General features: G+C 40.4%; 2 protein-coding genes across 5 annotated transcripts in view; one reads left to right on the forward strand and one right to left on the reverse strand.

Annotated features, from left to right (window-relative positions):
- LOC108673168 overlaps positions 1-6,375 on the forward strand; it is a 37,438-nt gene extending 31,063 nt beyond the window's left edge. For both annotated transcript variants that reach the window (XM_047881450.1, XM_018160959.2), the window contains exons 7-10: positions 1,133-2,784; positions 3,193-3,337; positions 4,026-4,244; positions 4,536-6,375. In XM_047881450.1, the coding sequence (XP_047737406.1) occupies positions 1,133-2,784; positions 3,193-3,337; positions 4,026-4,244; positions 4,536-5,819 (3,300 nt within the window). In that variant the 3' untranslated portion in view covers positions 5,820-6,375. The remainder of the gene's footprint in view (positions 1-1,132; positions 2,785-3,192; positions 3,338-4,025; positions 4,245-4,535) is intronic.
- Positions 6,376-9,649: 3,274 nt separating this feature from the next.
- On the reverse strand, positions 9,650-22,507 carry LOC108673150 (cystinosin homolog). 3 transcript variants are annotated; one of them, XM_018160948.2, is made up of 11 exons: positions 22,410-22,507; positions 17,007-17,103; positions 15,707-15,895; positions 15,355-15,495; positions 15,138-15,237; positions 14,513-14,632; positions 13,435-13,611; positions 12,941-13,058; positions 12,375-12,477; positions 12,062-12,180; positions 9,650-11,834 (listed from the first exon to the last, which is right to left on the reverse strand). In XM_018160948.2, exons 1-10 carry the CDS (start codon positions 22,462-22,464, stop codon positions 12,102-12,104), a joined length of 1,179 nt encoding a protein of 392 aa, XP_018016437.1. In that variant the 5' UTR covers positions 22,465-22,507; the 3' UTR covers positions 9,650-11,834; positions 12,062-12,101. The 3 variants fall into 3 exon arrangements, with proteins under 3 accessions (XP_018016437.1, XP_018016429.1, XP_047737407.1); XM_018160940.2 differs by having other exon boundaries at positions 9,650-12,180; XM_047881451.1 differs by lacking the exons at positions 9,650-11,834; positions 12,062-12,180 and having other exon boundaries at positions 12,371-12,477.
- Between the last annotated feature and the right edge of the window lie 4,324 nt (positions 22,508-26,831).

Genomic DNA, 26,831 nt, shown 5'->3' on the forward strand with positions numbered 1-26,831 from the left:
GCAAGGACATTTTATTGTGAGTGCTATGACACGCGCAGCACCTGCAATAAAATGTCCTCGCTATCGGGACAATTTTTCTTTCTTGCTTTGTGCGATCTGAATATGAAAAACTTTTGTTGAGAAGTTCTGCATTTCTTACTTCATATCCTGGCTAGTTGTGTGTAATATTTTCTTTCTGTGCTCGTTGACTAGTACTACTCATTTTCTTGAAAAGTCAAATATTTTCTCTAGCAATTTATTTTACAAGGAATATTATTATCCATTGAAGTGCATTGAAAGTTATATTTTATTTGAACAAATGTTACTAGATTTTCGAAGTGGTATCAGCTATGTATATTTTGTGGACTTTCAGTTAACCACTTCAGTTTGGTGTCCAGCAACCCACTTGTTTAATAGTGTTGTAAATATTACTTGTTCCTTTAACTTGCTCTATAGTCATCCAGGGTATATCACAATAGTAAAAAAAACACAGGCTTCTCCTTTATACCAATGTTTGTGTCCTGTTTTTTGAGTAATTTTGTCCCTATTTTTTTGTCGTTTGTCCCGATCATTAATTTGTCAAGGGACGGTAGTCAAGGTTACATTGTATGCTAAATATTATTTACCTCTCTTGTGTTGACCTTATTTTATAGTAGTAGCTTGTTTAAAATCTATTATTTGTACGTTTTTTTCAGTCATGTGATTTTGCTTCCTTGTTAAAATCGACTAGCTATTAAACCGGCAAGTTTTTGGAGCATTCGCAGTATAGTAAAAGGCCCACATTTGGTTGAAAATTTTAAAAGCGTTCAGTTCAATTCTTCACAAGAAAGTGATTCTTTTTCGCAAGGTTTGCACTATATCTATATTTTTTATATAGATATAGTGCACAGCTATTAGCTCTTTAAATTCTACTTGGTACAAAATTACGAACTGCCCACTAGGCTTAGAGTTTATAGTTTATGGCATTTGTCGTCTTTATACAAAATTCTCTTCAGGAAGTTCATCTATAAACGCATTTTTTTGTGAATGGGGGCCAATTTCTGGGGCTTGTAAAAAGTAATATAATTTCGAGTGAATTTTGCTAAATTTTTGAAATCGGTACTATTTTACTATGTTAATGGATTGTCTGTAACTTATGGTTATTTTGTTTCAGGTGTTATATGATCAATTAGATTACTTCTTAGATACCGACGAGACACTCAAGAGCCTTGTATATGCTTCCCATGATCCCTTCGCTGTGATGGATCAGTTTGTTGCTCCTGGGTGCTCGGCTTCGCCGCCGGCTAAATCTACCCAGGACGAGACAAAGTCTGCTGACAATAATGAGACCAATGCTGCTGAAGAGACCGCCTCAGAATCTGCAGTTCAGAAGAAAAAGAAAAAACGGCGGGGCAAGAAAAAAATGAAACAGGAGAAACCAGGGGAGGATGATGACATGGCTGCAGCGGCTGCTGATGTTGTGGCCGCACTTCTTATTGACCCTCCACCTCAGAATGTTCAGGATGAGCTATACTTGCTTTCGGATGGCACCAATAAAGATGTCAATAATGCTGCTTCATCCGCTGTTGTAAAGTCAAAGTCAAACAAGAAGAAAAAAACGACAATTGTGGTTCCTCCTGACATGCTAAGTGAGTGTAGTGACGTAACAGATGATGAGAGTTGTTGTAGCGATAACCTTGACTTGGACACGGCCGTAGAAGATAGAAGTTTCTACAACGCCCAGCGCACGGCTATCAATAAAGCCATCAAAGTTGCCAACTGCGAGCTCGGAGTAGCTGACCGTGACATCTCTGGTCTAAAGCCTGCCAACATTGTGGAGGTGCAGGATGATGGAATAAAAGTGAAAACTGAACCAGAGATACCAGAATCAATCAAATTGGAAGAAGTGCCTGGTATGAAGGAGGATGCGTTTATAAAGTGTGTTCAAGACGAAGATGGAAGACTTGCTAACGATAATAAGAAGAGACAATCTACTGTCGAGAGACTTTTTGGAGACAAAGTTAAAAGTAAGACTGGGGTAAAAGAACGATCTCTGAAGGAAGATGTCCAGGAAGACAACGTGGGTAATGTAAAAGCACTCATTTCCGAAATGTCCATTTCTGAGATCGTTGATGCTGGAAAAACTGAAGAATCTGAAAGTGGAGCAAAGACTTCGGCATTAGACGGAACCGAGACCTCTGACATGGACTCCCGCGACAGCAATAAACCGTGCGGCTTTGCGGACTCCGGCCATGGCTTTGGTCTAGTCAGTGCGCCTCCTCGCTTCATGATCAGCCCATATAACCAGCAGATGAATTTCAACCATAACCTGTCGCGAGCAGAGAACAACTGGATGCATCATCCCATGCTGAATAACTTCTCCAATTCACCTGCTTCGAGCCAGGTGATTATGGGATCTCAGCCCCGTCATCGTGGTCAGATTCGGCCACAAAATCAACAGTTCAAGCCCAGGCAGCCAATTCATGAGCAGCAGCAGCCGCTGCCTCAACCTATTGAGAAGCGAACTGTTCCCTCGGTAGCGCAAGTTATGAGGCTTGCCAACTGGAGTCGTTTCGTCCAGAAGATTGGTTACGTGGTACACATTTTAGAGCAGCGCAACACGCGTCTTGGTGCTGGGACGCTCAAACCTTTCCAGGACCTCAACCCAAACTTTGCCCTCTTCTCTCCCAATGACAGCAGGATCCCTCGCATGAAGATCCCCATGTCACAGTGCCCTCAAGATCTCATCGCCAGAAGAAATGATTATGCCAAGCGCATCCATCTGGCCAAAATAACGTTATGGACCGATCCTAAGTTTGCTATGGGGTAAGTGAGCATATTCATTCATTTCTCAGAGGCTCTTTTCACAGACTAAAGTTTATTTTTTATGTCTTTAAGTCATTTGTATGTCTAGGTCATTTTTGTCTGCGTCATTTTCGAAAGTAAGTAGATTTTTTATCGTGGTATTTACTCCTCTATAGTTTGCATAGTAGATCCTGGAGCAAACTATTACTGAATACTGATTAGGAAAATGTAATTATTATTAAAAAAATTGTAACAATTTTTTATAAAAAGCCTCAATGCTCCTAATGTTTCTGCTTTCCGTTACATAAAATTTATCCTCCATTGAGCTGTTTTTTCCTTTTCTCTTGAATTTATTGATTGTTCAACTTTGATTTTCTCTTGCGAGTAAGTTGTAGTGGTGCCTTATTCTTAATATTTATGCAATGACAGGGAGCTCATCAGCGACATTGGGAGGCAAGGGGACATCTCCGCTGAGTCGGACGCTTTCCTTCTGCAAATCGGAATTGACACGAGCGACTTTCCCGCGGAGGTGGTGGCTCAACTGCCTGGCAAAGAATGGACCATTCCTCCTGAGGTGAGAGACTCTTGTTATTATCTGAAGTAATAAATGCCCATATTTTGCCTGAAGCGAGAGATGCTCAATGTTTAATTGAAGCGATAGACATTCTATGATTACCTGATGTGAGATATGCTCTTTGTTTGCCTCAAGTGTGAAATGCTCGTTGTTTACCTGAAGCGAGAGACTCTCTCTCTTTACCTGATGCAAGGGACGCTCTTTTTTTTACCTGATGCAAGGGACGCTCTTTTTTTACCGGAGGCAAGGGACGTTCAATTTGCTTAGCTTAAGCTTGTTCTAAATGTGGATTTCTGGCTGCTAGGAAACAAGGTTGATAAAAGAATGGGCTCCAGTATTGAAAATTATTTTTGAGATCAATTTCAATGAGTGATTTCGTGTGCAGTTTTGAATTTTGTCTTGTTTATTTGTGAAATTTCAGTGGTGGTATGCCCATGCTTAGTTATCAACGGAAAAATTTCTTTCAAATACTTGTTACTTGAATGTGTTACTGTTGTACGCTGCACTCGCTCATCCCAAATGTGACATTTCCGGTTATAAGGCGTTTGATTGTCAGCAGTGGTAGTTCTATTTCTTTGATGTGATTCAGTTGACATATTCTTACGCGGAACACTTAGAAGCCACAGATGTTAGCTAAAACTTACCGTAGCTGACGCTCTGGGATAAATCATGACCATGATGAATCCAGGCGCTGCAAGGACGAAGGGATCTGCGTGACGAGTGCATCTTGACGATTGACCCGCCCACTGCACGGGATCTGGACGACGCGCTGTCGTGCGAGCCGCTGCCTAACGGCCACTTCAGGGTGGGCGTGCACATCGCCGACGTGTCCTACTTCGTGCCGCTTGACTCGGAGCTTGACAAGATAGCCGCGTCTCGCGCTACCAGCGTCTACCTCATTGATAAGGTGAGTTATTGTCGCTACGCAGTTACTTGGAGCTCGACAAGATAGCGGCGTCTCGCTCTACCAGCGTCTACCTCATTGATAAGGTGAGTTATTGTCGCTAAGCAATTGCTCGTTCAGCCTCGTGAATCGTAATGAAAACTGTACTGCGTTTTCATAAGAAATCACTGCTAAAGATGCAATGCTTCTCCGTGAGCCTTCATTATTCCAAATTATATCATGTATATGCGAAGATTTTTTATTCCCAATTTGCCCGTCTTAACTGAGTGAACCTTATTAATATTTTCTTTCCAGGTCATCTCAATGTTACCCAGAAAGTTATGTGAGGACCTTTGCTCTCTGAATCCTGACGAGGACCGCCTCACGTTCTCCGTTGTGTGGGAAATGGATCCACAAGGTCAAATAGTGTCTTGTTGGTTTGGCCGCAGCATCATCCGCTCGTGCGCCAAGCTGTCCTACGAACACGCGCAGAAAGTCATAGACTATCCTGAGAAGACGACCTGGAGCCACGATGAGCTCCCCGTCAATGCTCGTTTCTCGTCTGCCAAAGTGAGCGCCATCATCAACACCCTGTACAAACTGTCTGTGGAGATGCGAGCTCGTCGTCATCATCACGGCGCGCTCCGACTTGACCAAAGAAAGCTCGGCTTCAGTCTCGACCCTATAACAAAGAAGCCTAACGCAGTCCACAACGTTGAGCACTTGGCGAGTAACGCTATGATTGAGGAATTCATGCTGCTAGCCAACATCAGCGTTGCTCACAAAATATACGAGTCGTTCCCAAAACATGCTGTTCTTCGCTGTCACCCGGCGCCGCAACAGGGTCAGCTGGACGACATAGTCAACATGCTCAGAACCCTGAACATCGAAATCGACTCGTCTTCAGCTGGCGCCATTTATGCTAGCGTTCTGGAGCTCTCCGGCGAGGATAGCTACAGTTTAGCGCGACTTGAGGTCATCGTAAATTTGCTGAGTAAGCCAATGCAGAACGCTCTTTATTTCTGTTCCGGAACTTACGAAGAAGATTTTTGCCACTACGCGCTCAACGTTCCGTTTTACACTCACTTCACGTCACCTATCCGACGCTACCCTGACATCATGGTTCATAGGCTGCTGGCAGCCGCGGTGGACCTGGAACGTTACCCATTCCCCAACTTGGAACTGAAAGAAATAGACCGTCGATTGGCTACAGCCAACGAGAAGAAGATATCAGCCAAACGTGCGTCTGATTACAGCGCCGAGCTCTTCTTAGCAGAGTTTGTGCGCCAAGTCAAGGAGATCACAACCAATGGGATGGTTATTGGTGTGCTTGATCGCTCCCTCGACATCCTCTTGCTCGATTACTGTACTATAAAGCGTGCATATCTTGAACGCCTACCTCTGGATGAGCTCAATTACGACAACAAGAACAAGCTAGAGCCTCCCACCGTGCACATCATATGGAGCGCCGATCACGCCAATCAAGTGCCCGCACAAGCTCAGTCACTCACGTACTTTTCGTGCGTCAAGGTGCTGCTCACGCCATTCACCAACGATCAGCTCAAGTTTAACGTCACTTTAATCAGACCAGATTCTTAACCTTTGTCCTAATTCTTTCTCTCAAAATTTTGAATTATCGGCCGAGATGTGAATCCCTGAGCTTTGTGATAGTTGCAGCTTAAATTTAAATGTAGGGTTTCTCATCGTAACAGCGATATTCCTCAACGAAAATTTCTATTTGCGTGTGGTTCTTGCTGTTCTCCTTGTTCTTGTTTGCGCCGTTGGGCTCCTCGAGGGATGAGGTTCATCAGTAATAACTCTGTCATCGTCAGCAGGCTTTGATCTCGTGTTACCTTAAGATTATATACCTGGATTTCATTGCGTTATAATTTAATTTTTTGGTGATTGTCACCTCAGATACGTTACGCAAGCAGCGCTGCACGTTGTATTTTATGATAATATACTTGTGAATATTAAATGCATTTTACCGTGACTTTGTGCAGTCTGTTGTTAATGACAAATGCAGTTGTATTTGTTAATTATGCTATTTCTTATCATTCTGACGCGTTTCTTACATATATAGCCATGCTTCTGTGGTTTTAAGCTTTAAAATATAATGACCACATTTTATTCATGTATTGTGATCAATTTTTAAGTAAAAACGGATGCGTTTCCTTGTTTAAAATCCCGATCTCTGCTGCACTGACGGCGATATGAAACCCATCTTTCGGTATTCGACTGCAGGGCTTCAGGTTGCGGTTTAGTGGATTGAGTTGGCCTGCATTGCATGCGTCGTAGCTCTTCATGGACCTGTGAACATTCATTGACGCGTCTTCGTTTCTGTCAAGTCTGTTCTCCCATCTTCCTTACGCTGCTTTCAAGTCCGCTGCGCTCATTCTCCCCGCCGAAATATTTGGTTTCGGCCGTACACACGCATGCTAAAAGCATTCACGTGCGTAAACAGAGGATTGTAGGAGAGCCCAATTCTCCATTTCTGTTCGAACCAGACCTGAATCCTGCCTATCATTCCTGCCCACTGGACATGTTCTCTTAAGAGATAGTAAACAAAGACAGAACTTATTACACGTTGCGACGCGGCCAGGGAAACGTTGCCCGCGTTTTATACTTCCTAGTGTCAAACGCCGCATTGCGAGAGTGCTTATGCCCGACGTAAAATTATTTACTTGCTAATCTTATTTCACTCACCTTCCAAAAGTAATGTGCGGTGAAGAGAAGAGTTTCAACGTAGTTGTGGTTCCCCGGTCTCACTTTTACAAGAGGAACGCGCAAGTACGACACCACCAACAGGGAGTCGCTCCAGAGCTGTAGGGCCGAGGTTATGTGGTGGTGTTGTCTGAGATCCTGCCAGAGTGGACATTACTGGGAGTATGTGCGTAATTGTGTGGGGAGCTTCCTGGCAAGATGGACAGGTGTCCGAGTCTGCTTGACCAATTCTGTATGCGTATGTTTGTAGTGAAGGGTGGTGGCCGCAGCGCAGTCTGGCTAGGTGTACTCTCTCCAGTCTAGAGAGCTGGGTTTCTGCACTGCTTATGTCAAGTAGTGGGTGTGCAAGGACTTTGTTTTTGCCAGCCAGCTCCAGCGTTCTCTGTGTCATAATTGTGTGTGTGATTTTTGTGCTGGTGTTGCCTTGGGGTGGGGGTACTATGTTTTGTATGCTGGTGTAGTATATATGTGGGGTTTACGTAATTTCAACGTATTTACTGTCGCTGCGAACCACCGTATATCAAGGATTCATTTCATGCGTAATGTTCGTAGACCAATAATATGAGCTACACACAGATAAGTTTTGCATGAACACGTGTGAGAGCAACTACTTCATGATTGCTTCATGAGAGTAACTACTTCATCCCAGCTTAACCTAACTTGACATTTTTCTAATATTCCTTTCCGCTAAAGGGCATAGCAGCCTATGAAGTCAACTGCGGAACGGGTCCAAAACAGTGTTGGTGATCAGCCAGGGGCAGATGTTGCGTGATAACGAGTTTCGGGCACCGTTCAAGAACTTTGATGGCGGGCACAGCCGCACAGCAGTGAGAAGGTGGAACAAGTAGGGAATTCCAAGTGGTCCAAGATATTTGACGTGAAATATGGTGAGCTTAGCTGATCCGGTGTTTTTTTTAGGGACTGTATTGTTTGAGTGCATTGGTTTCTTGCGTCATTGTGAGGGAGAATCAGTCCGAAAGGCTGAGGTTCTTTGATTTCCGGGTTGTGATTCCGTTGAGTTTGTTGAACATGTGGTGAGTGAAGGCAGACGAGAATGATGTCCACAGCCATCGTTTTAGCATGCTCAAGTTAAGCATGATCATCCTGCATCTGGCCTAACTTTCACCGTGCAACATTTCAACGCCAAAAACAAACCTAAGCGAACCTAACCTCATTGGATGCAAGGAGTTAGTGAGGCGGTTCAAGAGAGCAGGTAGAGCCGTTCCTTGGCTGCAGGAGAGATGCGAGCCGGAGCAGCGTGAAATGGTTTGGCTAGAAGAGGTTAGGCCGTAGTAGGTGAGGCCTGGTGCAAAACGGCCTGCTTATGGGCGAGCATGCTAAAGTAGTGGCTGACGCCTTATGACCTATGTCACTAGTATCTTAACGTACTGCGTTACTAGTCTAAAACCAGGAGTTCCAGCGTTCTGAGGCTTCTAGCTCTGTGGCTGAGTAAAGTTATTGTATGCTCAGTCTAGGCTCCAGGGCTTATTTTAGAGATAAATTTGTGGCTTATGGCTACTCCCATTTCAAGATTAAAGTAAAGGATGGACGATATATGGTCGTCGCGGTATCAATGTTCAAGTTCAGCTGGGTCCATCTGACTATGGCGGAGAATGTCCCAGAGTCGTAATGATTTAAACTCATTTGACTTTACAAACTTTATTGCATACTTGCAATTACATTAACTTCGAAATGCTTGAGCGTTACGTTAATAATTGGTTATATCGAAGCGAATACCTAACTTGATCGAACATTCGTTCATTTTCATACCAGATGTTCTGCTAAATCCTGACACCGTCGTTAATTAATTTCACACCTCACACCGTCAACCATTTCAACAAGTAATCTTCCTTTTCGCCGACGTCTTCAATCTTCACGATTCAACGTCAGGGATTAGTTTATGAACTCAGACTTAGGCAAGATAACTTTTTTATTTGAGCGTTGACACTTACTGTCAGAGTTTGTACTATCCGTTACGGAACACTTCGAGCACGTGGCCACCTATTTACAAGTTTTGTAACCCCAATAACACTGTTACATATAATTACTGCATGGTATGGCCGAATACATATTGTAAATCCTGAGGCATGTCAAGACGGAAAAGCTTAATTGAAGATGGATGCATTCATAACGGACTACATTGGCGGTAAAATTATGATCGTGGCAACACCTATAGTTTGTACTTGCTTATTATTTAAGGGGAGTGTCTCGGTCAAAAATAGAAAATTTTGGCTTTTCCGTTTTATTAGCTTATTTTGTAGCGGCTGAAAAGGCGCGTCTACTCAGCAAACCGCATGTATATGCGTGCTCTAGTTTTTGCGTAAAGCAATTTCAAAAATATATAAAATGAACATTTTTTCGCCATATAATAATAATATAACAATAATAATACCGGTTTCAACGTTTATTAGGCCGTAGGCCTGTCACCGATTCCTAACATCGCACCAGAATTACTTTAAATGAAATCTGTATTTATATATCATTATTATCGTTCATTGCAAATTTTTTGCACTCGTTTGAAAGCTTCAAACGATGCGCGTTCAAGAAAGCAAATACCACGGATGTTCATGTAATGTTTTTTGCGTAAGGCCGTTTCGAACTGGTATGAAATGAACTTCCTGGGCAAAAATAAGTCTAAAGACGCGTGCTGGTACCTTAAGTGCAACTAATTGGCAATGGAAAAGCTTGGGCTAAAATATCAAGCAATTTTTTGGCACATTATCTTTTTTTCAATAAATTTGACCTATTTGGCTCACCTGAACAATTGAATTTTCCTAATGCGCCATCTTAGAAATCTATCTCCTCCTATGATTTTCAAGCTACAGCATTGAGAGATATGCCATTAGATTTTTAAACAGTTGAGGCGTCAATCGATAAATCTGTCTTACACAGCCTAAATTATTAATGCAAACGCGAGTCTCTTCACGGATTGATAAATCACTTCTCATGGTTGATGAATCGTTGTTAAAATAATAAATCACATCTGATGGTTGACAAATCACAGATTATTTGATAAATCACAGTTGATGGAATGGATCGCTCCTGAATTGATAAATACCCGTTGATGGCTGATAAATCGCAGTTGAATTAATGAATAATTCTGTATGCTAAAAATAATTAGTAAGTTTTTAGTAAGTTCAGTATGAATCGTTCTGCAGTGCAATAAGAACCTACTGCGGTAGTTTCAAGTGCCATGAATCCGTTTTGTTAAAAAATGTTGAGCCGCGCGTTTTGAGTAATGCCGAAATGATTATTATGAAATATTGGCATAATGGCTTTTATAATCTGTTTTTCATTGAGACGCTTCTTAGTTATTGCCGCACTATAAGCAATCCATGGAATTTTATGGTCGACGGTTTATCCTATTAACAATTGTGCCACACAAGAAAGCTGGCATACAAGATTATACAGCGTGACGAGGATGAGAGCGTGCTTATAATACAATATAACTTGAACTCATACTGGAAAAAATGATTGAATAACTTCAAAGCTTCGTTAATCAATGTGACACATTATGATATCTATCATTTTCTGTAATTCTGTAACACGCCAAATTAATGTCACTTATTGGGGCAGCTACTCGTTGATTCTCGCGTAGGATCACGGGGATAGAAGAGGTCGTACTCTCTAAGTCACGAGATAGAGCAATGCAAACTCAAAAATTGTGATGGAATTTACCGTCAGAAACGTTTGAAAGAAATGGCAGTCTTTAATTATTATCTATCCATTTTACGAAGGGTTAGCCTATGAGTGCATGTTGGCTCAACGTTCCGAAACGGTATCAAAATATTACATCGAAATTTGGTATACCTTACTCGGAATGCTTTAAATTTGCAAGAATTATGCTTAAATCTAATGAAATTAAAGGCCAAAGTGCAAAAAAAGTATAAGAAAAATCTTGAAGGTTATCGTCCTGCGGTTTCTGAGACAATATTCATAGACATAATCATGCTTAAATCGCACCTTTCACAAAAATGTCTGTCGGTCTCTTTGGCACACTATGAAAAAATAACTTTTTTTTAATTGAGCTATTTTTTTAGTTATTTCAAAACATTAAAATTTAAATAGAAGCATTTTACCTTACGATATTCCATTTTGTACTCGTACTTCGCTACTGTGTACTGGAACTTTTCGTGCCGATGGATGAAAGATCTTAGCATGATTGCTAAACAAAGTCTGATAAAAACTGATTCACTAAACTGAAAATTTACAAATATCCTCAATATCATGGTTGTCGAAATTAATTCAAAATTAATGCCGAGGACTGTTTTATGGCCAATTGACCGGACAAGGAGCTTGGAACCCGACGATCGAGACAAATGAACCTTGTGTACAGTTGTAAAATGTATATTGTAGGTCCTACTTCTTGAAAGCACAACACAGCGGCCATTGAACGTCTCAACCAATTTGGTATCATACTTAAAGTACTGAATGCAATATGCTTTATATGACAGCACATATTATCTCGTTACGATGATGACTAAAGAAAGATTTATTCTAATATATAAATATTTCGGACATGCGACAAATTCTAGCATGCGGCAAATTTTCTGCACTTTTTCAAATTTGCCAACACCAGGCTACCCATATAAAGTTTATTACAAAGTTTAGATTTGATGTTCCATCATAATTCTCTTTGGTGACTTAAGTGCTTAAGTTTGAACAAAACCAACACAAAATTAATTGACGATGTGAAATCTGCTTTTGATCCGATCAATTGCAAATGCAGCGTCCCGGAAAGAACCCGCGGGCCGAAAACACTTGTATGCGAGAAGAATTTAATGTAAAAAAATACGTGTAGTGGTTTTTGGCAGAAGTTTTACTCAAAGCTTCATTAATTGGCTGCAGTTTTTCGGACTTGCCGTAGTTGTAGCGAAGCTGGCTTTTTTTCTACAGAGAAAAAAATCGGGATGAACTAATATATTGTATGGGGGATGACGATCAGGATGTTTAAAGTCGTTTGGATTCTTTTTTTTTACATCAGTTCTCACATTGTTAAATAACTCATCACGGCAAACTTACCGCTAAACTTATACAAAGTCGTACGTTGAGGTTAAATTACAATTATACAGAGCGCATAGCGTAATACGGAATGAATCCTAAGCCTTATCACCGACCCTTAATTCTGGGCAGCTGTTACTTGAGTAGCAAGATAATCTACATGGCGTCTTCTCCCTTGTAAGGCTTGCCGGTGATGTTCGGTGTTGATCCTGTAACGGCGTCATCGGGTGCGTCCCTGCGGGAAGTACAAAAATCTCATAGAGAACCCTTGAAAACTACTATATTTTTTACATTAGTCTTCAAGTTAAGAACTTTCGTTCCAGTTTCCGTAAAATCATTCTTGCACCAGGCTTTATTTAATTGTCTACCGAAAGAATTAATGTAGTTCAGATTTTGGATAAATTTAGAAGCCCGAAAATTTCGACTTACTTGTAAAGCCAGTAATGTTGAATAAAGAAGAAAATGTTGAAGAATATTGAGAGCAGTCCCAGCCCGAGCTTTGTGGGGTCTGACAGCACCGAGTTTATGTCATCTGTGGATCAAGAAGTGAATAGATGACGAATTAACGACTCGGTATTTTCTTGCAAACTGTCGGATGCAAAGTTCGGCCCAATCTCTTCAAATTCATAACCAAATCGTTGAGGAGTTAGGGCATACTTCGTAATACGACTGGTGTGCACTCTATTATTTCTAGCCTGCGTGAATTTGAAAAGAATAAGAATTTACCAATCATCGAACGATTTTAGCGCGTGCCGAGCAAATAAATATTTGCGCTCTCATGAATTTTGCATTTGAAGAAAAACTAGGAATTGCATGTACAGGTGGAAGAGTGAAATTTCCGGGCATTTTATGCACTCATATTATGAATAAGTATATTTGTTGTCGTTGATCAATAATATATGTGTCAATCTTGAAAATAATGTTTCGTGTATCCTAGTACTAAGTCTTAACTTAAGTTCAACTAGTCAAAGGCAATATCTTCCAGCGCTTCCCACCGTAGTTGTCAGCCAGCATGAACATCTGAATGAGGGAGCAGACGCCACCGCTGAAGTCCAATATCACCTGGAAGATGCTCCAGCCTGCCGTGCTCTTGTGTTTGTAGTTCGTGTAAAGCTGAAAGAATACATTCCTATTAGTTTTACACCAGTGAACAATATTTATATTGAATGGGGCTTCCGGTTATCTCCTCATAGTTATTGTTTCTATGTTCTAGTTAAATGGTATGTCTAAATATTGTGCCGACGATATCCTGACTTTTTTCCTCCCAGTGAGACGCCGAGAGGAATCTATATTTTCTCTACCTGAATAGTGTGTTCTATGTTCGCATTCGAGTGCAGATGACGTGTGGCTGATTTTTAGAACCATGAATGTGGTCTAATTGTGGATGGCGGAAACAAAGCCTGAACGTTACCTGCGGTGTATATTTGATCATGCAGTTGAAGAGCTTGACGTAAGACATGAGAAATTATCATAAGCGCCTGAACGTTACCTGTGGTGTATATTTGATCATGGAGATGAAGAGCTTGACGTAAGACATGAGGTAGAGGACGTCGATCCACAAAACCTTCTCCACAGTCGGCACCAAAATGCAAGCGATGAGGACGAGCAAAATGAGCAGTGCGCTGATGATCCGGCATGGCCACGATACTTTTTGTCCTTCCAATTTCTGATCGACACAACAGCAAAAAAGGTGAGGTTTCGCAGGAATTAACGCTGTATAATGTGTATGAATTGCTAGTATTATATATTTGAATGATGATATTGGCATAAGTAAACATATAATGGGATAGATAAAATAAGGGAAACAGTTGAGAAATCCGCCATATATATTTTAGTATGGTATAGGTCCATCTTTCGCGGCAATTCAGGCCTCAATTCTCCAAGGTATTATTGATTCATACAAATTTTGAATTGTTTCTATTGGAATTTTAGCCCATTGTTCAGGTAAAACTCCCTTCAGCTCTTTCAAAGACGATGGGGCGGCGGGAATCAACTTCTGACTTGCATCTCTAAAATTGTCTAGAAATGCTCGACAATATTCAGGTCTGGTGATTGTGGTGGCCAATGAGAAGATGATCGAATTCATTAGAATGTTCCTTGTGCCATTTTTTTAACAATTTTGCCTGTGAGAATTGGGCTATTATCGTGTTCCTCTTCGGAATCGGTGCTTGAACCATTGGATGAACTTGGTCCTCCAATTATAACATGCTCAAAAATTACGATATCAAAATGTCAGGCGTTTCCCTTATTTTGTCCGAACTCTGTATATTTGTTAAGACCTGCGAGTAACATTACATTCTGCTAGTCAAAGAGGTTTAGACTTACAGCGGAAAGGTTCAATGAAGACTGATCCCGAATCAGATAGTTGGATGATGCTTTTCTCTGCTGCCTGCATAAATATCTAACTCGACCATACAAGGGCATAATCTTTTTCAGAAGCGCAGATTTATTGAAAGCTACTTATGAATAGACGTGGATACTTACGGGCTAATTGATCCATTGCACTATCGTCACCATACTCACGGGATAGTAGATGCACTGCACTGCACTATAGTCACCATACTCACGGGGTAGAAGATGCACTGCACAATCGTCACTAGTGTACAAATGACGGCATAGAGCGGGAAGATGACATCATTGAGACGCACGTGGTTGATCTCGTTGGGATGGCGCAGTTTGAACTCAGCCTGCAACATTATGTTATCTCACAGTACTGAATTGCTATTGCCATCCTGGCTATCCTAACTTGGCAGCGCATACAGTAACTGTTAAACAATCAAACATACAAGATTCAAGCCCAACTTCGAGTTTGTTGACATTGAATAATTCCAACAAAATTATACAATTTAGTATATTCTTTCAATAACTGAAAATGTTGACACTCTTCAATTCGTTGACGTGGATGGTTTCCTAGGGTTGATATAACTTGAACCCTTTTTTCAGCACTATTAATTTCCAAAGTATAATTTCACACTAATATCCTTCTCACATGAAAAAATTTGAATGATGGTAAGCAAACTACTTATTCTAAACATTTATTAGTCATGAAACATTTTCACGTAATAAAATTAGAGTCACTATAGTGTAGTTTTGCTGTAAAATGAGCGACATCAAGTATTGTTAGGCCACGCGATGTCAACGCGAGCCTCACGTAATATCGTGTGCTCGTTTCAGACGCTACGCAGCGTGTACCTTAATGCCAGGGATCCAGTACATCCCAATGTTGAACATCAGGTAGAAGGAGAAGCCAATCAAATTGAACGTCAGGAAGTCAAAACTCAGGCCAGCGACACTGTAGGCGATAAAAGTAAACTCAGTTACGTATACATAGAGCAGGAAGGTCTATTATTGAAATTAAAATAAGACATTTTTATTGTGAAATATTTAGGAGATGAGCATTTATACTGACCTGTTCCTGCGGAAGTTGTGCCAAATCTGCGGCAAGAAGCTGACGTCCCAGGCGATGGTAGAGATCCAGCCCAGCACCATGGCGGCGGTCTCGATTGCTGGGTCCTTCATCACTGACAGCACCACGAACGCCTCACTCACACTGTGCGTGGTCACAAGATCTATTTTATTAATTAAAGTTTTCTCTCCGCTCAAATTATCGCCCTGAATTTTTATCTCAAAGTAAATTTCGATAATCATCGATTACCAAACACAGTATTATGCTTAAACAACAAATTTTTGCACTGCAAATCATTCCGTGACTTTACCGTCGTATACAGCCTGATATCTGTGTTTGCCTGCAGTTAACTCACTCGAGTTCTGCTGATTCAGTGTCGACGTATAACGTTAATTTTCCCTCTTTGATTGTCTCGAGCGTGACGTTGTGCGACAGTTCGCCCTGAAACGGCTCGACGGTGTAGTTCGTTTGGGCGAAAGGCTCTAAGACTGCAGTGTCGCCCGTCATCCTCAACTGCAGCAGCGCGCTGGTCGTCAGATTCCCGCTGAAAAAATTATATATTGTCATTACTGGCCCTTCAAGGAAAAAGCTTCAATCGGAAGATATCTTCTGATGATTATCCAATAGGATGCGCTGACGCTACATTATACGCGGTTCACCAACTGTGTGCAGCCGAGCGGCATCAGGATGCTAAGAAAACATTTATGCCCGAAATCACATCAGAAATTGACCGTAATCCTCATGAAGAAACTAATCAATTAAATTTTTAATTTATGGCCGTAACTTAGATTGGTAGATATTTTTCGTATCTCATGCGCTGATTAAATTAGAGGAGAAGGCTTTGAATGACAGCAAAGTTGCTCATTCATCATTCGAAGTTTATTAGTAATATTTTATCAGGAGGATCAGATAAAATTATTTAATTATTTTTTATTTTTAGGCGGAGCTAATTAATTTCCGTCGATTTATGCTAATCTCCAAGAAATTAGTTTAAGCATATGGTATTTTAGAGCACAAAACTTAACTTTATCATATCAGCTTTTGCTCGAAAATTTAAAAGTGTGTTTAGTGCGACTGGCTTATGAGAGCAGTGTAATGATTAGTAAGAGAAAAATATGTGATGCGTCATCCTGCTCTCATCAGCAAAGATAAAGATTATCAGCAGATTAAGATAATAAAGTTGTCTCTCATCATTGTTCATTAGATTACGATGGAATAGTTGATATTCGTTATCAACAAATCCGTCCAGCGATATAGAGAGCAGAGGCAAAAATATTCGATATATTATAGTGTGAAACGCGCGACTAAAGCTGCAGTTGTGCGGTATTTAATTTGAATGTCACGTGTTCATTTGATGAATACGTATACGTGGGACCTCGACTTACGCCATTTATTTTGGAACCTCAGCTTACGCCATTTATTTTTCTCACATTCTCCCTAACTTAATTGATTCTTAAAATGTTGTTACAGTTTCGTAGTATTTGCCAAATCTAATAAAGGCTGATAGATCACATTATTTTTTTTCAATTTCCTGGCATTATTACTTTGTAGTATTTTATTACGGTAGTGTAAATGTTATTTTTAAATGAAAATGTCAATATTATTTTCTCCCGATGAAGCTAGAATCCTGAAAGTTAGAGGTTCAATTTCGTCACCTGATGGTGAAGAGAATGACTGTGCTCTCCCCCTTGACCAGGTCTACTTCGTTCTCCTCAACTTTCAGGATGGCGCTGTAGCCTTCGCCCGCTGCGCCTGCAAGTAAAATGTTTGATTGCGAAAAAACATTCATGGTAATTGATCAAATATTTTGAACATCAATCAAATATATTTAAGTAATTATAAGACAAACAACAGGAGTCTGTCTTCAGACTAAATTTTGCAACATTACATAACATTTCGGCTGTAGCCCGTCGTTAAGATATGTAGAAGCAATTCATTATGAAAAGTTTTCTTGACGTACGAATATAAGATTATATTGGCCTTATCTCAAGGCTGTGGAAATCATTCTTAGAAAGCGATACATTGCTCTCAATGAGTGTCGTGAATTGATACAATTTACTTTACTGCGTTTTTCGTAATTAAATCCCTATTGGTGCCCGTCAATATTTGGTCATGATTGTACAAGGCTGATAAGAACACAAGGTCAACCAGAGACGAGATGAAGACTACATTGGTCATTGATTTAACTATAATCAATTCTCTCGCATCTTGATTAGCCTCGCACAGGAGAACTTATCGATCTCACCTGCTCCTGGCAAGATACCGGCACACTGAAAATTTCCTTGGGAAACACATATTGCACTAACTTTTAGTAAAGGTTCATAAAATCTTATTCTGATTTTTTTTTCAATTGTGCAGAAAAAGCAAGTGAGTTTCCCTGTGCAGCGAGTGCGTCAAAAATTTTTTGGCCAAAAGTTCGATTGCGGGATCCGTGCAAACTTTGTATTGCTAGAAGTCAAGGACAAGAAAGTGATCCGTCGCCTAATGTACCTACCGTTATCGAAGAAAATTCGGACGCTAAACCAATAATGTGGCCAATATTTCATTTGATAAAAGGTAGAGAGTTCAAATATATTTTGAATCGAAATACTGACAAAGGAGACAACAAGTGAGGTACATCCAGAAAACGATCAAGACAATAAAATCCTATATGGTGACGTTGGCCGATTAAAGTATAATGAAAGATGTTTTTGACGTTCGAGTATAGCACAGGACAATGCATGTATGTGTCGAACATAATTTACTTCAAAGTAAACTGGTCAACTGATCAAACAATGGCTGGTCGAACAATGGCTAGCCCCGAAAATGCTATAAATATAATGATTAAATTAGGAACAAGAGAAGTTATTCATTTCATTTAGACAGGCCGAAGAATTTTGATTTTTTTTCTGTAAAGTATGCATCTCGCCCCCCAGCTAGGCCTTCGTTGGGGAGGATTTAAACAAAATTTTTTGATCACTGGCTTTAAACTGCCAGCCGTTTGCATAAAATTGAGACCGACACCTGCATTTAATCTAGACTATATAAATTCAAGTATAATGCAATATTCTGTCGTTGGCATGTCAATATGGTAAACATTTGGTGAACAATACTGGCCTGAATCTAATTCCAAAGGCAACCTCAGCAACCAGGCAGGGACAATAGAAGAAAAATAGCGTTCAGTTTTCTTTTATTTCTTCAATCTTCTTGAAAAACTTCTGGACAAAATTTCACACTTCATAATACGTGAAAATACAAATTTAAGGATTTAACTAACAATAAATCAACACGGTAAGCAACAAACAAATTTCAAAGTATCACATGCTTTTCGGCTAAAATAAATGTGATAGTGACAACACAATGCACGAAAAATACGAAAGTTAAGAGGCGTAAAATTTAAACCTACTCTACTTTGTCAAAAGAAAATAATGAATTAACTTTACATTCCACTGTTAAATGACTACGACAATATATGAGCAAGAAATATACGAGACAATTCCAACAAATAGGCCTGTGTAGTAGTGCAGCAAAGCACTACTCGTAGCAACAGCAATTAAATAGTTATGAGCGACATACAGTATATGGCCGCGATACCGAATATTTACAGACAGCTACGTGCCGCAAGGGTACAAACGGAAATTACACATCGCAGGCGTACTGGACGCGACAAATACGTATTAATACGTAATCCCTTTTGATTAATTCACTCGCAAACCATTTGATAAATGTCTCTTTTCCAGATGCTGCTTACTTCCGTAACTTCCAAAAGTTGTTGATTTCCATAAATATGTTTCGTTGCACTTGCTTTAAGGCAGTGGTTGCCAAACTATGAAGCTCTCATCGCTTTTGGGCCGCAGAAACATGACAAGGAATGCGCGATGAAGGGAATAGCAGTCAGATGCACAGAGGTCCACAGCTGCGTGGTAAGATCATAGCATATAGTATTTAATAACATACTTGTACTACTGCATCATGGAATGAAAGCAACGCCAAAACTGTGGTACTTGTGGACCGAAATGGGCTAAAAGATGAGAGAATTTTGGGCAACATTTCAGGTCTTACCAGATCTCCAAAGGGCGAAGACAAGTGGCCAGCCCAAGAATTTGAGCTTCCTTCGCCTCGATTTCAAACTGTGCACGCATTGCTATAGTCACTATAGCAATGCGGTCCCACTATACTGAGTATAGTGGGACCTTTACCACCAGTCAGAAATGTTTTCGAAACGTGCGTTAGTCAAACATAAATTAAAATAACAATATATATTACCATACATTGACAGAGCGATGCTGTGGATTGAAGCGCATCCAGTTGTTAATTAAGGTCCCAATTAATACGTACGTATATAAAGAATAGCATAGCCTTTTCTTGACGCATGGGTATTCTGTTTTGTCGTTGCATCATGACTCGGCAAGATGGTGTGGTGTTACGGTAGGATGGGTCTAGATTGTGTTTATATAAACATTATTAAAATGTTTGATCAGTGAAATTATATTTAATTTTTAAATAAGATACTAAGCGGGTGTACAAGATACTTTTTATGCATTGGCATTCACTCGAAGAGACATCTTAATTTCAAAACCACTTTAAGACAAAATAATACATTTTTAAGTGCAGTACCGCGACTAAGCTGATAAATCTTCAAATTCTGAGGTCAACCGTGTTTAAAAATGTTTAAATTATTTAAATTGTGAACTTGCTTGAGAGGTTATATTGTGGGAATTTTTTTTCTCATTTAAACCACGAATTTGTAATCGGAGCAAATTATTTTTGTGCCACATCTAAAGTAGTTAGTTTATTACGTAAAAATTTATTTCAATGAATTACCATGCGCATCAAAATATTGAATTATTATTTTAGGGAACATCCTTGTAGAATACATTTCGCATGTACACACACTAATGACCACTTGTGTGTTTCCATGCAAAGCTATGGCCTCAAGCAAACCGTCGAGCGACCTGGCTTTATAAAGAATTATTGCGTAGCCTCGTAAAATATTTAGCTGTAAGAAGTGTTGGAGCCTTGCTAGATTGTTTATTTAGCTGCAAGTGGTGGTGGTGCCTTAACCGACTGAGATTTTGACTCTAAGAAGTGGTGGTGCGATAGCAATTTTTACAAATTGCAATTTTAACAGTAAAAAGTGGTAGGAAATCGCTCTTTAAGCTGTAAGAAGTAAGAGTGCCTCACCAGTGTGCGACTTCAGCTACGGGAAGTTGTTGAATTAGCTATAAAAAGTTGTTCATTTATTAGGAATTCTCAGTCTGCCTAATGACACATTAACTTAATCATTAAGGCTGATTTGTGCTTCATCTTTTATGGTCAGGTTATCCTAACTTTCGTGAAGTTCAGTAACGTTCAGCATTGTGCTGGCAAATCTAACCGCGTCCACCAACTCCAAGAAACGTGTGTGCATCAAAATTCAAATTAAGAGTGTTATTTTCAATCCCCAAGTGGCATGCATGAATAATTCCAACCGAAGCATGCAATAAGGCAAAAGTTTACATTATGCGCTAATAAACTCTAATATGATTACAAAACAACCTTGCCGTATGCGAACACTGTCACCTTTGAATCATCAAAATTGATGATTCATAGTCTTCGACAGCGTCTATATATATAAGACTCATCGGCGTAAACAAAACCCAGACTTGACTGTCTGGGCTGCTAGGCACATCATCAGTGGTCAAAGACATTATAAATCCACTGTTATCATGCTCGGGAAGGCCCGCAGACCACTCGCAGACATCGTCAACTCCTATTATTTCATTTAATTACGAATCTAATCAAAGCAATCACAGCGTTGTCTGGTATGCTTGTCCAATTTAAACTCTAGGTGTTTACGACACGATAAGAATTGAGTTTGTAAGGATGACTAGCAGACTGATGTCGAGACCAGACGCATTAAGCACTCGAGATAACATCACTGGAATTCTTTAAATGGTATTCCCCGCCTTTTAACTGCGTTTATAATAGTTGACTGCAGGGTGACATGACAATTAAGCCTGCCTAACAATTTTTTTATAAATTACTTCTGAATTACTTCATAAATTACTTTCTTCATTACTTCATAAATTACTTACATTAACTATTATTACATTATTAACTATCTTAGAATACCTTGATTTTGATTAAGTGTAGTTTATACTGCCCGAGCGTTCACTGTTATAAGTTCGCTTCCTGCCAATTTTCACGAGAGTTTCATTGATGTTGTTTCTGCAACTTATTAATTTTACGGTTCGTGGTACAGCATGAACACTGATACATTCATATTTCATCGCCATTGATAAATAAATAATCATTGCAAAGCCAATACCAGTACAACACTGAAAATTTGGGGGAAATTGTTAAAATTACCCAAAAAAGCGAATGATAGAACGAACGATTTTTATTTGGATACTAATTTATTTGGATTCAATCTAAATTGATCGAAGCTCTATATCCAAGTAAAAACACGCGTATTTTACACTTCTCTTTAACTTCACTTTTTGTTGTTTGTTTGTCTGCTACAAATCTTATAATCAATATTTAACACACTTCCACCTGTCCAATCGATCTAAAATTTTGCACACTTGTGTAATGTCGGAGACAACACATGGATCAATTGACAGAATAAATAATTTTGAAAATTTGTGCGATGTTAAGAAAAATTTATTATATGGAAATAAAATTAAAACTTCATTGTACATACAAGTGTAACATCAGAAACACTGTATTCTTTTGAAGTGTTGTCTTTAAGAATGAATTTTTAAATGCATATTATCTAGAGTAAGTACCCTTAATAAATTACGCTACCACCGTTTAGCGCATGTGCACCGTGTAGCTACATCTGAAGTAGAACAGCAGAACAGAGGAGGGAAGTTCATCAAGAGCAAGAACACAAGCGGCTGACTTCAATAAGGATCAACGAATGACCAAAACGTACGACAGGCCCTTCCAATATTTTGGTTGATGTTGCCAGAATATCTGTTACAAAATTTCTAAAACTAAAATTCATTACATATTTGCAATGCGAAGCATGATCTTATATTTCCAGAGATTGCGGTATGTTTTCTTTCTGACCAGCATAGGAAAATTAGACTCACCATAACATCTGATGAACAAGGCTGCGAGGAGCAGGAGGCGCTTCAATAGATTCATGTTGAAATTTTGGACGATTTGCCGCTCTATAATTCATACAAAATAAAATAACTTACAGAGATCTGTGGAAAATGTAAAGTGGCGATAACCTGTCAGTACTCAAGATCGGAGGGAGCCAAGTTATTTGTTTACCACGAGCTAAAATTTTAGGTAAAGAGAGCTAGGTTCTTGGTAAGCCTAGACTTCAGCTTTTAAATGCGGTGAGTTAGTTTTTGGTAAGCCAAAAGTTCAGCTTTTAAATGATGTGAGCTAGGTTCTTGGAACACAAACGAGTTGAGTTTTTAGATGAAGTGAGCTGGGTTCATGGTGCGCCACGAGTTCAGTTTTTCCTTTTTTCACTACAAGGTTACCCTAAGAACGATATGAGCTAGGTTCTTAGTTCGCACGTTTTAAATTGAGATTAACAGATAATTAATGAAAATAGAATATAGACAGCAGGAAAATACTATCAATGAATCCTCGATTAGAACCATTATCGTCAAATACTAATGTATGCGGCATATGGTAGTAGAAGCTCAATTTGAGGCGTGCTGCTCGAATAATGACAGCGTATTGTCGATTATGTTTGGGATTGAGGTTTGTTGAAGGACTGAGCGACTACCCACACCTCGCCATGACACGGAAACTGGGAAGCGGCGCACGCGTGACACAGTCTCCATGGCTGGCGAAACTGTACTGGCGACACGTCTGACAGAACTCGTTAACACTTGTATAATTACCACCGTCCACTTCTTATCAGCAGAGAACTCACCAACTGATTTATCTCCTTCTCTAAGCCTTAACAATGACTGGCAGGTAGCTATACATTGACGAACACATTTAAATCGAATGAACTCTCATTTATTATAATAGGTCGATGAATCTTTTTTCATGTATATCTATAACATGTGCGAACGTTCATGAATTTACTCGTTTTGATTAGAATGGAACCCAATTTTTTCTGTGTAGCTATTTTAATAATTATATCTCGCCGTTAATTATATATACTTTACCGACCTTTTCCCCTTACGTCTCGACTCGCGAAATGTAGCCAACTTTTGTTTCGATCTTCTACTGCATTCCATCTGTCTCTTACTTGGTTTCGACACATTTTTTACGTTCTTCCTTGTACAAAAAAAAGGAAACTTGCTGCCTGGACCAGTTTCTTATTTCCATCGATCATCTAGACCTAACGTTAGCGAGGCTTGGGTTAAATAAGACATTAGGTGTTGCCTCAAGCACCATCTCCAGCGACACTTGGAAAACGTCGATTTGTTTCTCAGTCCAAAGTCCGTGCTCCATGTTTGGTGCGGGAGCTTTACCGTAGAAAATAAAAATGGTTTCGGCGATTATTAGGGCCAATTCTGGCATGTGGTAGATTCTAGAGATCGCATTTGATTCAAGAGCTTGTATCAAACCAGTAACTCACAGTTCCAGTTTCGATGCTTTTAACTTCAATCACTCAGCTTCGAAGCCTATTAATAATTTCGGTAATTTTCGTTTTCTTTGTCATTACTCATTTTTTCGTGCAATTAGATAATTTGTAATTTATTGGTAAAGACGCAATTATTTAATAGTAGGAAAGCTAGATAATGTGTTAAATGCTATCTTCTAACTACAATGGGCGAAAAATGTTGTTATTAACTCACAATTTCACATCACTTTCAAATATTCACAAAAATTTCCTTAACAAGTTTTTCGAAGACAAGAGAATGAGTTTTACTTATGATCTTTTTGGCTTTCTCAATAAGTCGAACAACATTTTCGTAGGCCTTTTAGATTTAAATTTGTTACTGAAAGAAATTTTTAATATGTTTACAACATTTCGACTGTATCTATATATTCATTATCGAGTTTTAGGACGCATTGTGTTTGGAATTTGGATCAACATATAAGGAAAAAATGAAGTAAATAGTGTGCTACTCAAAAATGAGATTTGGATAGACTAAAGTACAAAGTCACTTTAATGGGATACTACTGGGAAATTGAAGTCCGAAAATTGCTCCGAAAAAAATTTCAACGCTCTGATAAATCCGGTGGTTTCAAGATTGATAGAGGAGTCCCTTCCTTAATGATGATGGCTTCAGCTATTGCAAGTCGAATAGCACCGGGACATCGCATGGCGATGCTGGTGCAATTTTTCTAGTAGGGGTCCTTAATCATAAAAAAGTTCATTTTTTTTATAATAGATATATACTTCAAGTCTGTTTTTATTAGAGCTGCTCACGTTATTATTTTTATTCTACGAAGCATTTGTCGTGGCGTCTGGTTTAAACGAACTTCGAGGGCACGTCACACATTAGATTAATAGCAAGCGAAAAATAAATAGAAAAGAGAAAGGATAGGGACGGATAAAATGACTAAGCACTAGATTCATATGCTCCGCGAAATAGTTCCGTCTTTAGGCAGCGACGAAACACCTGCAACGAAGGAGCCGAAGTTACGGAAGCCGGCAGACTGTTCCAGGTTCTGGCTGCGGCGACCGGGAATGCTCTGTTGCCGACGGTAGATAGACGTGTAGATGGTACGACGAGGTCCGCTGTTGATGACGAGCGCAATCGTCTTCTAGAAGGCAGATCCGACACGCGCTGCAGACCTTCCGTGAGATAAGGAGGCGCCAGACCGTGAAGGCATGGGAACGTCAGAACAGCGACCTGGAAATGCGGGCGCTTCTGAATGCGCAGCCAGTGAAGATCGCTCAATGTCGGCGTCACATGGTCGAATATTCGCTTATTACACACGAGTCGAGCAGCAGCGTTCATTATGGATTGCAGTTTATTAAGGGCCGTGGTCGGGAGTCCATAGAGTGTGACATTACCATAGTCCAATCTGGTCAGAATTGGCTCCACCACAAGGGCCTCAACGACCGGGCTCGAAAGACAGCGGCTGATGCTACGTATTCGTCGCAGAGCGACAGAGCAAGCGGTGGTGACTGTGGCAAAGGGCAACGCTGCGGCGTTAGCCGGTGCACAGTAGCCATAAATTTGGGTGTCGTCGGCGAAGATATGCGGATTCAAACTATGTGAATCGATTAAATGCCATACATAGGCAGTATATAACAGGAAGAAGATCGGACCGAGAACTGATCCCTATGGTACGCCGCAAGTGACCAACGGTAGCATAGAAAAAGAGTTCCCGCGTCGAACATATTGTCGAAAAGTTCCCGCGCCGCAATATCGCCGCAACCACTAGTGCCGCAATATCGCCGTGGTCTAATGCGCGCAGAATGTCTAAAAGCACCTTCAGCACAGCTGTTTCCGTCGAGAGGAGATCACGGTATGCAGACTGGAGGCGAGGCATGAGACCGGACTGCTGAAGATGTTTGTTCAACTGTCGGGCCACAACACGTTCCAAGAGTTTCGACAAAATAAACAGGTTGGAGATGGGCTTCAGTCGACGACGTTGCACGTCGACTCTCTGGCGCCAAAAGACTCTCATTTTAGATCGAATAAGGTCGACATAATTGCGCCGCGCCAGGTGGAGGCCGATTGTTGCGTCTGTTTGCCCGGTAGACAGCCTGCTGGTGCAGTCGAATCCCTCGTTTCGATACTCGACCTCCATCGTCGAACCATGGGTCGAAGACTCGTTGGGGTACCCGAACTGAGCGTGTAGGAATGTGGTTATCGAGTGCAAAGGTCAGCTCGGTGTTGTAGAGTTACACGAGGTCATTGACTGATACTGCCAACCATGAGTCAAGCCGACATAGTCGGGACAACTGCAGCTTTTCGCGTAAGACAACGTCGTCGAGACCGCGCCACGGACGACAGGTAATGGTTTGTACGCTGGCACCGGGCTCACACATGGCACCGTCCACGGAAGTAGTCGATGGTCGGATATTGCGATCTCGATGATGTCGACTGGCAGACTTTGAAAGTCGGCACGCGTGATGACAACCTCTATAGCAGTCCGCCCATAGAATAGAATGGAATGGTATAGAATGAAAGAGAAGAGACTGGACTGAAATGGAATAGAATAGAAGTGTTGGCACTAAAGAAACAGGCCCACGAATCCTGCCTTTTGAACCCGATCTCTCCAGAACTGACGATTGATTGAGATAGCTGCTGGACTTATTGCAAGGCCTGTAAGGTGCTAGGCATTTCAATACTGAACATATGCAGAGCTGGGCAGCGCTACTTTGAAATGTAGCGGCGCTACCGCTACCACTACATGTTCTTAATGTAGCGGGCGCTACCGCTACCGCTACACCCACTAGATTGTAGCGAGCGCTACCGCAACCGCTACAGTAAAATGTAGCGCCGCTACATTAGCCGCTACAATGTCCAAAATTATTGTAAATCTCTAAATATTTATTGTTCTGCTATTGGGATTTACTCATAAACATTTAATGATAATAAAACATTTTCAAAACATACAGTGGGGGGAAATAA

The sequence above is a fragment of the Hyalella azteca genome, unplaced genomic scaffold, assembly GCF_000764305.2.
Source record: "Hyalella azteca isolate HAZT.00-mixed unplaced genomic scaffold, Hazt_2.0.2 contig8021, whole genome shotgun sequence".
Classification (NCBI taxonomy): Eukaryota; Metazoa; Arthropoda; class Malacostraca; order Amphipoda; family Hyalellidae; genus Hyalella; species Hyalella azteca.